The sequence below is a fragment of the Anser anser genome, assembly GCF_964211835.1.
Source record: "Anser anser genome assembly, chromosome: 10".
Classification (NCBI taxonomy): Eukaryota; Metazoa; Chordata; class Aves; order Anseriformes; family Anatidae; genus Anser; species Anser anser.
In genome coordinates this window covers 13,789,694-13,806,035 of record NC_139730.1, presented here as the reverse complement: position 1 = coordinate 13,806,035, position 16,342 = coordinate 13,789,694, and the positions used below count along the sequence as shown (strand labels likewise).

At 44.7% G+C, this 16,342-nt stretch overlaps 2 protein-coding genes across 3 annotated transcripts in view; one reads left to right on the top strand and one right to left on the bottom strand.

The window, feature by feature from the left end:
• The window catches only part of SCAPER (S-phase cyclin A associated protein in the ER), a 241,814-nt gene that overhangs the window by 201,937 nt on the left and 23,535 nt on the right, over positions 1-16,342 (bottom strand). The gene's annotated exons all lie outside the window — the stretch shown is intronic.
• The window catches only part of PSTPIP1 (proline-serine-threonine phosphatase interacting protein 1), a 54,659-nt gene that overhangs the window by 18,562 nt on the left and 19,755 nt on the right, over positions 1-16,342 (top strand). For both annotated transcript variants that reach the window (XM_083850824.1, XM_083850823.1), the window contains 3 exons: positions 2,729-2,803; positions 14,068-14,102; positions 15,525-15,631. In XM_083850824.1, coding sequence (XP_083706950.1) covers positions 2,729-2,803; positions 14,068-14,102; positions 15,525-15,631 — 217 coding nt within the window. The remainder of the gene's footprint in view (positions 1-2,728; positions 2,804-14,067; positions 14,103-15,524; positions 15,632-16,342) is intronic.

Genomic DNA, 16,342 nt, shown 5'->3' with positions numbered 1-16,342 from the left:
AGGACAGAGTTAATTTTCCTCCTAGTAGCTGGTAGGGTGCTATGTTTTGGATTAGGATGAGAAGAGCGCTGATAACATGCTGATGTTTTAATTGTTGCATAGCAGTGCTTACACCAGGCCAAGGACTTTCCAGCTTCTCGCTCTGTCCTGCCAGCGAGCAGGCTGGGGGTGCAGCAGGAGCTGGGAGGGGACAGACCCAGGACAGCTGACCCAAAGTGGCCAAAGGGGGATTCCATACCTTATGGCGTCATGCTGAACAGTATATAGGGGTGGCTAGTCAGGGTGCTTGGGGATAGGCGGGACATCGGTCAGCGGGTGGTGAGCAATTGCATTGTGCATCACTTGTTTCATACACATTATTATTAGTAATACTATTATCATTAATGTTATTATTATTAATATTATTTTCCTGTCTTAATAAACTGTCTTTATCTCAACCCACAGGCTTCACTTTCCCGTTTCTCTCCCCCATCCCAGAGAGGGAGGGGGGAGGGTGAGCGAACGGCTGTGTGGTGTTTAGCTGCCGGCCGGGTTAAACCACAACACATCCCAACAAGAAGCATTACTAAGTTTACCCTTTCAACAGGGAACAAATGACTTGCAGGTTTTTTTTTTAGAGAGTGCAGTGGCCACATGCAGCATTTCAGTTTCCCGTAACTAACAAGAACAGGCCACCCTTCAAATACAGACAAAGCTATGTAAGATGCTATCAGAGCCCCTTCCTAAGTTTTCACAACTGCCCACATAATTCACACATCTCACCACACTATGAGTAACAACGTCGTAGTTTATCTCCATCCCCTATGTGCTTCCTGGGTGCCCCTCAACAACAGCTATGGACAGCTAACGCTTTTGTGGGTGCGAAAATACATATTACACAGCTGCTCTGACTACTTTGCTATTCATTTTTGTACTTCTGACTTACAAAAAAGATCTGAAATTTTGGTTCTGTTTTAAAGTGGCTGAGTTTCAACAGTTGCAACATGCAGCATGAGGCACATACTCATGCATGACCTGTGAGAAAGCCCCCACGCTATGAATTATATATCCAGCAGGTGATAGTAGAGCAGTTCATCACAGAACTGTCTCCTGAATATTGCTCTGCCTTCCTCAGTCGCAGCCTCCTTTTTCTTCCCACGCTGCCCCCATCTTGTTTTTGGGTTTTGGGTTGCTTTTCTAAAGGCTTCTTCTAAAGCACTGGGACTTTCATGGGGATGCGAGCTGCCAAACTGAGAGCTCATTATTTCAGACGATGAAGAGTCTCCCATCAAAATCCAAAGCTATTTGAATTGCTCTTCTTGATCACCCATGGAAGCATATTTTATTGCCATGTGTCGCAGAGTCCTGAAGTCACATCACTCTGATGGTAGCTTAGCTCTATCTGTTTAAAATAGCTCCTTTGTGACTCATAACTTACCAAGACGAGAGTTGTATTGCAGGCTTCGGGCAGACTGCACTGCAGCATGCATCTGACGCTATACAGAGCCGTGTTTCTGTTCAAAGCCTATTGGAGGGTTTTCTGCAAGCTGCGGGACAAGGTTCTTTCTGTTTGTGGTGGAGGCAGAAAGGGCTTTCCACAAAGGAAAGAAAAAAAAAAAAAAAAAAACAACACTTAGAGTCATTTTACGCACCTGAAAGCTGCAAGAACAAGTGTTTCCATGAGTTTTTGCACAACCCCAAAACTTCCCAGTGAGTGTGCATACGCCCATATGTTTGTATGAGCACGTGTGCTAGGGGAGGAGGAAGAGGACAAGACACGGGGCACTAAACATAGAAAGAAGGTGTTATTTGTAGCTTATTCCTGGAACTTTGTCCTCAAATCATTCACAGGAATGACCTAGGAGGAGGACAAAGCACGGGATGAATCTCTGTTCCTAGAGGCTGCCTATGTCAGGGATTTGATGCCAGAATTTCAACAAGGAGCCCTGCAGCAGCTGCCCCAAGTCCTGACAACAGCTGCTCTGGCTACTCTCATACTTTATCAGCTTTCTAACCAGATCTTTTGCTCCCAAATACTCCTGCCTGATCCAGAGGAGGGCTGAAGAGTTTGGGGAGTGAGAAAGAGGTCATATTCCACAACTAAGACCTAGATTTAAAACACAAAATATGTTCCAGCTGTTGGCTGCTGCAGGGAACCCTAGAAGCTGTGTGCAAGAGTGCCAGAAGGTGAGAAAGGCAGCACACAAAGATGCGAAATGATGGTGTCAGCCTCCTGCCAAACCCCGCTGACGCGGGCTAGTCCCGTCCCACACGTGAAGTGTCAGGAACACTTGACACAAGAGTTTTGCAGGAACTGGCCATGCTCTTTTCCCTTAATATACTCCGTACAAAGCCAGTTGCAAACCTGCGAGTGGGATTTCACCAGAGCCACCAGTCCAGCTGCCTGCAGCGCAAGGTGCTCACTGCCATCACACGCAGAGGGATAGGCGAACGGGGAGCCAGATATTGTCAGAGAGAAGCGTGCCCAAACTGTTACCCCGTAGCGGTCCTGAAACTTGTGTTAGCATGCCGTAGTCTAGTCAAAGCCATGAGGATGAACAGCTGTTGTCCCTCATTTCTTCCACAAGTAGTTCACCCCAAATATTTTAGACTTAATTTAGAGAAATTAAAGAAATTCTGTTTCTTGTGCTTTGTACCTCAGCTGCAAAGGTAGAGTTGCACAGGAAGAGTTTTGTAAACATTATGCTGGTTCTACTAGGAGACACTGAGAAAGTTTTTCTTTTAACAGAGCGCAAGCAGAAGAGAGATATGGGAAAGAGCTGGTTCAAATTGCCCGAAAAGCAGGAGGACAAACAGAAATCAAGTAAGCAATTCTATTTTTGGTACAAATGCAAGCATTTTGGAAGCAACGTCAGACACCTGCTTTGCTTATGAATGGGGTCATAAGCTGCTCGCTTCAGCACTTCATGGTGTAGAAGAAAATGGGGAACACTGGGGTCCTTCAAAACAAGACTCAGAAAATCTCTCTTTGGGAATGGCCAGTAGGCCTGTACTGAGAAAATTCTTAATTTCAGCACTGCTAACAATGTTTAATATTTGCTTCCAAGAGCAAACTGAGCGATGGGGAAAAAGGAAAAGGAAGATGTTGGTAAATGTTTCAGATACTGGCTTGGCTAACCCTAACCCTAACCCTAAACTCATAGAGACAGACGGAACAAACCCAAAGTGCAAAGACACCAAAAATTACCCTCTGCAGCAGGAAAAATGCTTGGCTTAGCTTAGGAATACAATCTTTAAAACTCTTTCAAGGGATTTTACTTGAGACAAATCAATACAACTACTGAAATACACTAAAATGACATGTTTTTCTCTGTCGCCAGTACTATTTTAGATCACGTGTAGATTGTGTTGGGAGAGGTAGATATATGTTGGCACAGAATTTAACTTAATAAACACTGCTGATAAACCGCTACTATTATTGATGGTAGCAGCAGTATTGAGACATTTGGTCATTACTGTAACAAGTAATAACACAGGAATAAAGTGGAAGAGGATGAAGATTTGGGGTCACAGAAGACAGGACTGAAAGAGACCTCAATCTAAACAAAACAGCTCTATTGATTGAGGGGCCCCCTACTCTCACCCACCCTATAGCTCATTTCTTAATCACCCTCTCCTTTTTACATCTATTTATCGCTCTCTTTTGCTATAAGCATGGTTTCCTGCTCATATTTCACTGTAAAACTTGACCCCAAAATCTTTGGACCATCATGACATGCAAGTGCCAGGCAATCACCTGTAGCACTTGCCATTGACTTGGTGGCACACCCAGGGTGATGGGGAACTGGTGCATTAATCCAAGTGCCTGGTAATGGAGAGAGCACCGAGGCTCGCTCCAGAGCGCATGCAAGTCTCTCAGTTTCCTTCGTTACTCCATCTCTGCCTCACCCTTGAACAATGCATTAGAGTATCACAGAGGTATAAGGAGAGGTATAAAAGGGTACAAGGAGACACCTTCCTGGTGTCTCAGTACAGAGACTTAATCAGAGAAAAGGAAATTAAAACAGCAGATTAAGGATGGATGGCTTCTTTCCAAAGCAAATGATAATATTAGCAATTGAGGATTACCAAAAGGCTCCACCTAAATTTCCTTACTGGCAATTCAAGGCAGGTAGAGCAAACACGTTCAGAAACAGAGAGCTTTGGCTGCTCTTCTGTGACTTAGTGGATAACTCACAGGTCTGACTTTTCCTAAGGGATTGTAATGGCTTGATTTAGAGGCAGAGGCAAGCCCCAGGGCTGGGATATGGATCCGTGTTCTCCTAAAGTTAGAGGAAGTTTGGAACCAAGCCCAGCTCCAGTTTGATCCAGCAATTTTATAGCTTGGTATAGAAAGAAGGCTGAATATACCAACAAGGCATGCTGCAGAGCTGATTTACTGTGTTTCCATAAACGCATGCCTGGTCTGGGTAGGGACTAGCACTGCAGTGATATATACTTTTTATTTTATCAGAGCGAATGTTTCATTGTACTTATTTCTGAAGCAGAGGGAGAGCACACTTTGCTTTCTTTCAGCATCCCTCTGGTTGTTGAAGGGGTTACACAGGTGGGCAGTGAAAGACTTTTGTCCAGAGTTCACACTTTAAAATCAGAGAAAAGTGAAATCTATTGAGGACTGGAACTATTCATGGATATGAAGTATTTGATGTTAGTGCCTTGATATTTTTGACCTGGTGTGCAGTTTGTTTAGATGGCATACATTGCTGACAGCAGCGCTGCTCCCAGGGTCAGTCCTCCAGAGAGGCTGGAGGCAGGGAACTCACCTTCTACCCTTAGTAAGAGCTTGAAGGTAGCCCCCTGCGTTGCACCAAGTGCTTCCTCTTTTTAGGGCTCCCTGTTATCCGACAGCACACTGAATACTGGTAGTATTACAAATACCTGACAGGTAGTATTACAAATATCTGAATGGGGCTGTTCACATCTTTGAATGTATCTTTGGGTAGCAGTATTTCTCAAATGAAATCTAACTAAGGTGTCGTGCAGGCATGCAAGTATGGATACTTAAAACTTGCATTCAGCAATCACCAGGAAAAAAGCAGCTTCCTCAACCCTCCCCCCCCTTTTTTTTTTTTTCTCAGAATTTTACAGAACTCCCTGTGCCATGCTATATATCACAGAGGAGCAAGAATTATTATTTTTAGATCACTCACTTATTTCCTTGATAATGTAAAATTATCCTCTCATCTGAATTACAGTCACCTTTTAAATAGTTCTGCTGCTAGAGCTTTCTGTCACTACTCCAGGAAGTCATTTCACATTCCAGTAGTTCTCAATATCAGGAAGGTGGCTGGCTGCCTTTTAAAAGGTTGATAAAAAGAAAGAAGACAACTACTGATAAACTTTCAGTGTCAGAGAACACCCAGAAAACCTTAAGGGAAACAACCGCAAAGCCAATTAATTCTGCTTAGCACATTATAAACAACTGCTGAACCTAACGAATTGGCTCCAAAAACCTCTCATCCCTCCAGCAGGTCAAATCGATGCTCTGTAGCAGGTAGGGAAAGCAGCGCACGGCAGAAGCAGCACAAACCCAGGGTGAACAGCTGTACCTGTCTAGTGGTCCAGGCAAAACATCGGTGGCAAACCCATGCTTTCCTTCACCCCCAGCTTTTGCTTGGCCTGGAGCAAGTTGCTGAATTCATCTGGATATATAAATAGTTTCTGCTACCCATCTTTATTTACTGAAATGTACAGATGAAGAAACGTGCTGCTGACTCAAAAGACAAGTAGTAGGGAAGGCTTGCGGAAATGCAACAGCAGCGTTGGGACCACTCTCTTGCTCTTAGTAAAAATGTAGGTGACAACAGACATTGGGTTTCCACCTGTATACTCTCCAGTGCTTGTTCTTCCACCATCACTACAAAAGTTTGGTATAGAGGAAGGCATACAACGTGCTCCTGGTGACCAGGCTGGGTGCCCCAATAGGATGAGCTGTCCTACGAGGAGATATCGGGGGCCTGTCAGCAAGCTCCCGATGGGGAACTGACCCCTCCAGCCCCAGCCCCGATAGTGCTTGGCAGAGACAACTACAGTCCAAAACTGTAGGGGGACACTTTACTACTGCTGATACTCAGTAGTGAAACATCTGAACCTGGGAAAAGGTCCGCCTGCAGAGTCCTTGGCACTAGAAATATGAGGAAAGCACTTTGACCTGAGAGCTAGCAGGGTATGAGTTTTCAGCGCTGCTTACCAGAGATGCAGCTTGCTTCAGTTGGTTCCTCACTGGTCCTTTTCTAACTGCTATAGGAAATGGCTAAGTTTAGCCTACAGCTAGAGAAAATTTTCCTACAAAGCAAGAGAGGGAGATGAGGAACAACTTTTTTTTTTTTTTTTTTTAATTAAAAAAAGCAAAGGCAGGGCTTCTAAAAGCAGTTGATGCTGGTTACCATGGGCACGGCAAACAAACACTGCAAATCCCATCTCAAGAAATAAAAGTTCCCTGAAAGCGCTGCCTAACAGCCAAAACACACACTCATTCAATAGCACAGCCCGGTTCAAGCAATTTTGGGCGTTCTGTCTTCTTGCCCTTGCTTCAGGCACTGCAGCTGGTAGAAACTACTTCCGACAGGGAAGGGAGATATCCACTTTTGGCACGTGGCACAGACCTAACTCAGCAATTGCTGGAAGCCTTGGGAAGTTCACTCTGACACATAGAAGGAGACACACACTTACACACAATTTTCATACTGCAAGAAGGGTCACGCATGCTCAGACCAAAATCTGTTCAGCCTAATATCCCATCCCTGGCGCCAGATCCGTGTGGAACGGCAGAACAGAGCAAGCATAGGAGAAAGTTTCTCCTAAACAATCTGGCCTTAACAACTGGTGGTTCAGGGACTGCCAAACCAGCAGCAGCTTTATATTGAATAGCCCCCAGCAGAGTTTTCTTGTGCCTTGATCTTATTTGAAATCCTGAAACATTTTATTAGCATCCACTGAATCTCCTAGCAAAGCAATGCACTTGCCTGTTACATGTAGAAGTGCCTTTTTTGTTGTTCGTTTCTAACCTGCCTCACCACACTTGCCATGTTAGCTGAGACATCACAACAGAGGCAGGTTAGCATCCTTTCAGTGAGGTTTCTCAAGGCGTGCCTGCACTGGTAAGCTGCAGTCCCCCTGCTTTTTGGTCTTACACACACACTGAGCACCATACCATCATCGAACACCTGGAAAAGGCTGGCTGCTTCTTTCGAGGCAATCACCTGGCTGTCCCAGCACAGTTGTGAACGAGCACTGTATGTGGAAATATGGGAAGCTGGGGAGTCTTAGGGAACGTGCTGGGAGGAGAACAGCTATCTGAAGGGAACATCCCTCCCTTCAAATAGCAGTGCAGATGTAACTCTTGGGTGGGTCAGACCTAGGAAGGGACAGGGCAGTCCCTGAGGAGTGGGCAAGGCGTGAGGATCACAGCAGTCACGGTAGAAGGATGGATACTGCCCAGAACCAGACCTCTGGAGCTCACCTATCAGAAGTCAGGGCTAATGGGTATTTTAAAATATAAAGTAGAAATTAAGACATTTAAGTTTAAAGCTCTGTTAACCCACTTTTTTTTTTTTTTTTAGTTTATATATTGAAATTTCATAGTCTCTAATTATTCAAGAAATTATGAAAAAGATGATTACAAAGCTATAGCCGTATATTCTCAGCAAAGCACAGGTTATGCTGATTTCCAACAGGGGAGAGGGAACTACATATTATGAAGTTTAAACTGCTGTATATTTTTATAGCCTCCATATTCTGCATAGCACACATGGGAAAGGATGCACAGGGAGTGAGGATTTTCAGCCGAGTTACAAACTGAGAACAAATTTGCAACTGTTTACCGGTAGCACTCCCAGTAATAGATGATTCTCTTCAGAGCTCCTGCCTTTAAGAGGAAACACCTTTCAGGCTGCAAGGTGACTAGGAATTTCCATGCAGTAGCTTTGGGCAACTTTTCAGCAGAAGAATATGAGAAAAAGTATGCCACAGAGCCCAATTTTCAGACACATCTTCTGCTTCAGCCGAAACAGAGCCTCTGGGATCTCAGCTCTTCTGTAAAGCAACTGATGTAAACATGTGGTAGCTGGTTAAATCTGCCTCGTCTGACAACTGCTATTTTTGTCATTTGTCCTGCTTGTCTCTTCTCGTGTATATGATTTCCTATGTTTTTCCTTCCTTCTTTTCCACTAACATCTCCTTCAGACCTTGGGAAAGGGCAGTTCCTTCAAACTTGTGCCTGCTCTGCCCTTCTGCGCAATGCCTGAAATAGAATATTTCAGTGAGCGTGAGGTGAGGGCACCTGTAACGAAATGCCAAGCTGCTGCTTCCTGTGTATAAATATAGTGTGTCTGTCACATAATATACACAATCTTCTGTATTATTCACACAAAGCAAGCATTTTTTAACCGAGGCTAAAAACCTTTTGGAAGGTCACATTCTTCCATGGTTAAATATTTTCCACTCAAAAGTTCTGAACCTGCACAGAGTTTGTACACTCACACACTCATATTCTGAACTTTCAGGATGCTGTGAAAATAGATCCAAGCATGTGCTTGAAAGAAGCGTGCCTCTGCTCAGTTTTTAAATCCAATCTAGACATGCTCTCTAGTGATGAGGACAGGCATTTTTGAGCAGGAGATGGGGAAATTTAGTCTTACATGAGAGGTACATGAACTGTTTCGATTGTTTTACCCATTGATTGGAACGCCATAGGTCATTCTGCAGTCACAAGGGGTCTGTTTGCTCTCTTGTCCCAGCAAAGCCTGGGGCGATTTGTGCGTGCTCCCAGCAACCAGCCCTGAGAATGGTGGTATCGCCCTGTTCCCATTCAGTCCGGGGCTGCTTCCGCTTCTGACACTTATCTGAAAATATGTAAGTAGCAACAGCAAAAGACGTATGCAGACACACCGCAGCATTAGAGGAACTCTCCACATCTGTGGCTATTTTCATGAAAGACATGCTCCATCCCACCTGACACTGAGCCCAGCCTGCTGCATGCTGCAGCCTCCCCTAATAGCTGGCTACTGAGGCTAGCGCCTTGCTGCAGCTAACCTGTAAACAGACAAAAACTTGGACTCCAGCAGACAGAGAAGGGTGCTGCTCATGCCTTTTCTCTACCACAGGTGGTTTAAACATCACACCACAGCTGGTACCTATACAGAAATCTTTCTAGTTGCACAGGGTGGTTTTGCTTTTCTGTTTGAGGACAAGAAGAAAACATCCTGGCAAGCGATGCTAGATGTGATTCTTGCCTGCAATACTCTGCTATGTGCCTGGCATCAGACTGGGTAGTGAGGCGTTATCTCCCTGTTTAAAGAGCACAACATCCCCCTCCGCACCCACACTCCTCCCTCTCCTCGCCCCTCCCCACATCCGTCCCTGCAGAGACCCCCCAGGTGATTGAGACCAGATGGTTTTGGACTTCTTTCTCTCCACTTTGTTACCGCCACTAGGCTTCACAGAAAAAGCGTTGGTAATATCACCTTAGGTCTATCCTACATGACAAGAGGAAAGACAGACGTTAACCGTGGCCTCAGAGGGGGCAGGCAGTGAGTGGGTTTCTGAGGCAGTGGGTGAACAGGACTGCTGGAAAGCGTTCTGCAGGCTGTATCTGGCAGAGACTTCTCCCAGCTTCAGAAAGAATGTTTAAAAAGAAAACAAAAGAAAACCCAAAAAACAGTAAGAGCAGAACAGTGTAGATTGTATTGATGTTAAAATGTAAACCGAGCAAAAAGGAAGACTGAGTTATTTTAGAAGAAGGTGGAGTTATTTTCCACTTCTATTCACCAAGCAAAGATAAAAAAGAAAGAAAATTTTAAAAGAGCTGTGGTTTTCCGGTTAGAAGAGCTTATGTTTTACTTTCCTGTGTACAAGATGTAGAGGGACTCTATGAATTACTCAGTTAAATCAGTCTCTAATTGGGTGAGGAAGCAAAGTACTGAAAAAAAAATGCCCAAGCCAGCAAGCCTACGGTTACAAAAGAGCCGTTCACCAGGGTATGTAGTGAGCCTACCTGTGGCCTCAGCACTGCCACTGAGAGCTCTGCTGATTGCATCTCTGGTGCCATGAAATTCAGCCTGTGATGACTCTGAAGAAGGTACCAGAGCCCCATCTGCAGTGCATTTCCTAGCAATCCTGGTGTCATGCAGGACTGCCCAGCACAGTCTTCTCTCCAGCAACAGCACAGCTCCCTAGCGAAAGCAAGGTCCAAGAGATGAAACGAGGGAAAGCAAATGCTAAGAGCAGCTGGGACAGGTTCAGTTTTAAATGTTGCCACCCATGCTGTTCCAAACCCCGTGCGCTAAGTTCCCCTCCTGAACTGACTATCAGAAAATTTTGCAGTGAGTGAAATGGATTTATGATCGGAAGCAGTGGTTCCTCGCTACTTCTCATACTGCCAAGCAAGGCACCTCTTCTCAAATACAGGATGCATTTCCTGCCTTGAAAACAGAGGCAAGTTCTGCTGAGAGAAAGAAATCAAACCGAGCTCTCTAACGATGCATTCCGTAAATGCTTATCCTCTTAGAGGAGAGCCACAGGGACCTGCAGTCAGTACCCTAGGGAGATCGGGTTGCCAGGTAAATTTGGGCAAGTCTGCTTTGGAAAGGATTTTGAAACCTACAGAGCTAAGAATGCTAAATAATGAGCTTTATTGCCACATGCTTGTGTTCTCTACACCTCTCCTTGGCTGCCCAGGTCCTCTAAAAGCTCTGCTAGTCTCCTTCTACCCCTCCACTTGGAAAAACAAACACTGAAAAGTGCATATTTTACAAGAGCAGCTCAGTTCTGCTGTGCTCGAGTTAGAGGATACTACAGTACCAATATTTTAGCCACTAGATGGCAAAAATCACCAGAGGTTGCTGCAGAGTGGCTGTCACAAGGGCTATATCTGTTCCCCATTTTTCTGGGTTCAGGTTTAATCCTGTCTGCACCTGAAATTCATTTTGACAAACATAATCTTTAAATGTCCAAGGGGGAGCCTTAACAAACAAGCACAGCAAATTCGTGTCCAACCCTATTTCACTGAGACATCTGCAAGGGGCTGCAAGTAAAGATGCCCAAAGGTGTCTTGTCCTTAGCTGGGGTGGTTTAAGTTTTCCTGAATTGGCATGGAAACACCAGATATGAGGAAGTTAAAGAAAAAGGGGGGTGGGGAGGCAAACTGTAATTTTTCTTGAATTATTTTCAACTTCAGGTTTTCTAATTTGGCCAGAGAAAAAAAATCAACAAAAAAATAAATTGCTACCACAATGCCAACAGCACAATATACTGTGAGGATAAAGCACTGCATAGAAGTGCTCCTAAGAGTGAAGACATCCTCACTTCAGTTGCTTTGGAATCAAGCCCTTACCAATCTTATTAGAGAGTCACACCCACGCAGAAGAAAGAGGCAATAGGTATTGTATATACAAGGGTACCGACTGAATTAAAACTCTCATGTACGTCTGCTACATGGGATGCTTCCACGAAGCTCTCCAAAGCACTGACATTACATATTTCACTACCACAATCTGAGCAGCTAGCAGGAGAGAAAAATTTATCTGTAGGATTGCTGCTGCTGCGGCCAGCACATCCCTGCAGCCCAGAAATCATAGAGGAATACCTGATGGATCTGTGGGTCGAGATTTGATTTACTTGTCCTCCCCCCCAGCATAAGCTGTCACAACAACATGGTTGCTACTCCAAGCCCCATAGGGATGAAGGATCTGATTCACTGATTTCAGAAAATTATTATAAAAATAGGGAAGGAAATGGCTTAAGTCTATTTCCGTCTTCTTAGGGACTGTGGCCTTGCCCTAACCAGCAGCTAAGGAACTGCCTGTGCAGATCTTTTATGCCAGGAGCAAAAGGCCAGAGCTTTCTGAAATAGCAACTAAAGACCATGTAGGGGCAAATGGGTTCCTCAGCTCATAGCCAGGTGTGTTATTATACCAGAAAACCAACTGATCCTTACAGAAAGCCAGCAAAAATGAGAGAAGCTTCATGTACTGCTTATCATGATCTACTCTGGTAGCTCTGGTGTCTGGAAAACAAAAAAGCAGCAAAACGCTTTTGTCCTTGATATGTATTGATTATGAATTACTTTTTTCAGTATCCATTACAGCAGCTTTTTCAGCCTTGCCATAATCCAAATCACCAACACTGATGAAAAAATCTCTGAACAACAGATCAATATGTCACGCAAAAACAGTATGTTCAATTTGCAAGTGTCCTCTGTTTTTAAAATGTCAGTATTTACCTATTTCTAGCATGAAGTTGCTAGCATATTTCCCACCTCCCATTGGACAGTCCATACAAAAAAAAAAAAAGGAAAAAATACTTATGGAATAAAATTAGCTTAAGTTTTCAAAATAATCCTTTAAAGCTTTTAGGTGGGGAAAAGCTAAATCAGCTACTGATATTCAACTTGGTTTTTGATTTCAAGTTTTTAATTAAATGAGCTGTAATTAATCCTGTTTTTTTCCTTTGTGTTGTGAAAATTTAGTTTCCATCAAAGTTTCCACTCCAGACTCATTTTGTGTGAACAAGGGTACAGAAGGAAAGGTGAATGAACCTTCAGAATGACCGAATATCGTTAGGATGATAATCTGCCACCAAAACAAATTTAGTTTACCATAGTTATTTCCTTGAGAAGATGCTGAAAGAGTCCAACAGGTAGATGAATGCTCATGGTTTCTGGCTGAAAGCCTTTTCCTTATATTTCCATGGACAGATACAAAGCTAGATTTGGAAGCACTTTGCAGGGCAGCTATCGCTGAGGACAGACCCAGTCTTTCCCATCCCCTGTGCACTTTTCTTCTGCCTGGTAATGTGTTCTTGCTACTTGGACAACAAGCTTTGATTAGGAAACAGATGTTCAGCCTAAATTAACACAGGGCAATTAGGACTCTTCACACAACTCCTAAGCTTCTTGGAACGCACAGGAGATGCAGGATTTCCCTCCCCATCTGCAGTCACACATGGCTGAGGAGTGATACGCATCCTCTTCTGGCCTCTCCCAGTAGCCAGGCTTCAGCCAAGGAGATTTTGGAGGCTTTTCCCCTGGCCTCCTGCCTGGGGCAGTCGGGTGCACTCTGGAGAGCCCAGAACTCTTTCCCTCAGGGAACAATACAGCCTAGGGCCCGAAGAGATGATTTCTGAATCTGAAAAACCTCAAAAATCACTGCACCTACTATCTTGGCTTCTGTGTACGCAAATGTCCTTCCGGCCTGCGAACTCGGAGCTAGAGCTGATTATTAAGTTGAAAAGGCCCCTTACAGACTGTGCTCTTTCCTCTCCTGTCACCTCTATACTGGTCTTTCTGCTGCTTTCTAAAAGGACTCTGGCTCACCAAAAATCAGGACATAGGCGAACTACCGTTACCCCTTCACGTCCCCTGCAACTCCCCACTGCAGGACCGCTCTGCTCGATGCGCGGGTCCATCAGAGGAGCAGTGTCAGTTTCTGCACTGTATATCGCAGCCCGAGGCCTGGTTTTACAGCACGGGTTATTCATGTTGTGCTTCTGGGATGCTGAGAGCCCCTGGCGAGCAACAGTTTCACGGCTCTCAGAGCCTTGTGTCCTTCCAAGGACAGCGAGCTGCACCACACGGGGGTGCTAGGAAAGCGCAGGATGGAGATGCTGCACAGCAGAGCTGCTCCGGCTTCAAGGGTGACCAGGGAGGAAAATTTTGCTGGTGCTGCATTCAACACAGAAAGCGGGGCTGGCTTCTCTCTACCCTTCGGGCTAGTGCTCTGAAACCCAATTTCCCTTGACCATCTTTATTTCACTCTGTTGACTTGCATCCGTTGGCAATGTGCAAGAACAGAGAAATGTCTGTTAGCGCTCTGTTACAAATACAGATTAAAAAAGAGGGTGCACATAAGGAGCACTGCAATTCCTTGCTTCATGGAGCATTTTATTGCATTTCCTAGTGGTAACAGATTGATGCTATTGTGTCTCTTAGCATGGTCAATTTTTACCATAGGACTATTAAGAGCTTTATTTCTGGGTGGATCTTTTGTTTGAGGGAAAGTTTTTCCTCTAGATTCACAATCCATCCTTCGAAGCCTATGCTAACAAAGCACACTTCTTTTTATCTCACAGCACGCTGAAGGCAGCATTTGAGAGGCTTAAGCAACGTAAGTATTTACATCTTTCTTTCTGACCTGGGTTAAGACAGACACGTGATTGTGTTTGCCCCCTCTGGGGTTGTTTCTTCTCTTCCCCCTCACACTTCTAATGTTTCTGTCCTTGTCCTTAGTGTGGAGAGTGGAGGGAAAGGGCACTCAGTAGAGTCCTTCCCCAAGGCTGGGCATCAAATCCAATCTCTGGAGGCACAGAAAATCGCTTGTCCCTCAAACTAGTCTTACCTGGATCAAATCACATAATATTAGCACGGTTCCCACCTCTACAAACCACTAACGTCAAAACAGCACGCTTGTTTACTGTGCCCAAGTCCGAGCTAAAGCCTTTCACACAGGAAGAGCACCACCACCATAACCAACAGGACCGTGCACCTGGGTGCTGGCACCTGCTCTTGGTGTAAAAACAACACCCTTAGAAAAGCAGCTGGTGAATTAAGGTATTCTTAGAGCTTGGGTGGGGGAGTTCAACAGGCTCTGGGGAGACCTTACAGCAGTCTTTCAGTATCAAAAAGGGGCCTACAAAAAGCTGGAGAGGGACTCTACCAGGGAGTGTATTGACAGGACAAGGGGTAATGGTTTTAAACTAAAAAAGGGGTAGATTTAGATTAGATATAAGGAAGAAATTATTTACTCTGAGGGCAGTGAGGCACTGGCACAGGCTGCCCAGAGAAGCTGTGGCTGCCCCATCCTTGGACGCATTTAAGGCCGGGCTGGATGGGGCTTTGGGCAGCCTGGGCTGGTGAGAGGTGTCCCTGCCCATGGCAGGGGGGTGGAAGTAGGTGATCTTTATGGTTCCTTCCAACCCAAACCATTCTGTGAGTCTATAAGTTCTGGAAAATGCAGGGCTCCACTTCAGAGCCACCAAAGCTGACAAATGCAGAGATGTTACCAGCCACTGGCATCAGCCAGGTGGCCTGAAATTCAGCCTGTCTTAGCTGACCCTTGAAAATCCTCAGCTTGCAACAACCTCTGATGATGTTTGTGCAAGGCTGGAGGCAAATGGCAAAGAATATCCAGTGGCACAGAGGAGGGAAAGGCAGACTCCAGGGGGATGATGGGCATCAGTTCCCTCCTTCCCTCACCCCACATCTATGGCTGGGGTAAATGGGGCTGTGAAGAAATGCAGCCAGCCTCTGCATTTGCCAAGGCTGCCCTGAGTGGGTGCTCCAGTTCTGCAGCAAGCTGTCTTGCCCATGTATGTGAAGGCACTGAGAGGACCTGCAAAAAGCCCTGTTCAGGTTGTGTGAACCCTCAGCAATGTCAGGCTCCCTGTGTTTCTGCATGCACTTTTTTTTAAGGCTGCTTTGCTCATGGCAAATTGTACAGTGTCCACATCTCAGAAATATCTCCTGAAAAATGTGACTTTACATTTAAAGACCTTACCACTGACTGCATATGAATTCTGATCTGCTTTAGAAATTGAAAGCGTTGGAAACTCTCACATCCAGCTAGCAGTCATGCTGAAGGATGAACTGAAAGGAATAGAGGAGTTCCGAGAAAGACAGAAGGAGCAAAGAAAAAAGGTGAGGAATCAGCAGAACTTGGAAACATGTTGGGTCAGCGGTCCATTCTGATGACCTGCCTCCAGCCATAGGCTGGGAATAGTGCAAAAGATGATAAAATGCACCCAGCGTATCCTGTTCACTCCATGTACTACACTGTGGAAGAACGACTTTCTGAGCCCAGCTAGAAGTTATGTAATGCTCTGAACTCAGGAGACAGAAGCTCTAGTCACTTCTACTGTCTGTGTAACTGCAGATACTATTCTTATCCCCGTAAGAACTTAATCCATCCTTCCCTCTTTTTATACCTGCACTAAGTACATTGCTATGGCATGATCCTGCATGATCTCTAACATGCACTAAAATAAAAGGATAACACAAACATCTAAAATCATAAATTATCATAAAATCATTTTAAATTCATAAAATGAATGTTATGCTGAATGCAGCACACATGTTGAGTTACAGATACTGGGAATAGCATCTAGTTGATGTTATATAATAAAAATCAGAGTATATTTAAGGCTATTTCATTTTCTAGGGTCTTATTCAGCTCCAAGTCACTTGAAGAAGTAGCTCTTCACAGAAACAAGTGGTCACTCTTAGTCCTCTGGTTCCACAGGCTTGAAGACAAAGAGCTGACAGTCACTTAACACTGATAACAATGACTTAAGGAGCAGTAAAAATCAAATATCCAGTCCTATGCCAATTTCAAACAAACGAAAATATATA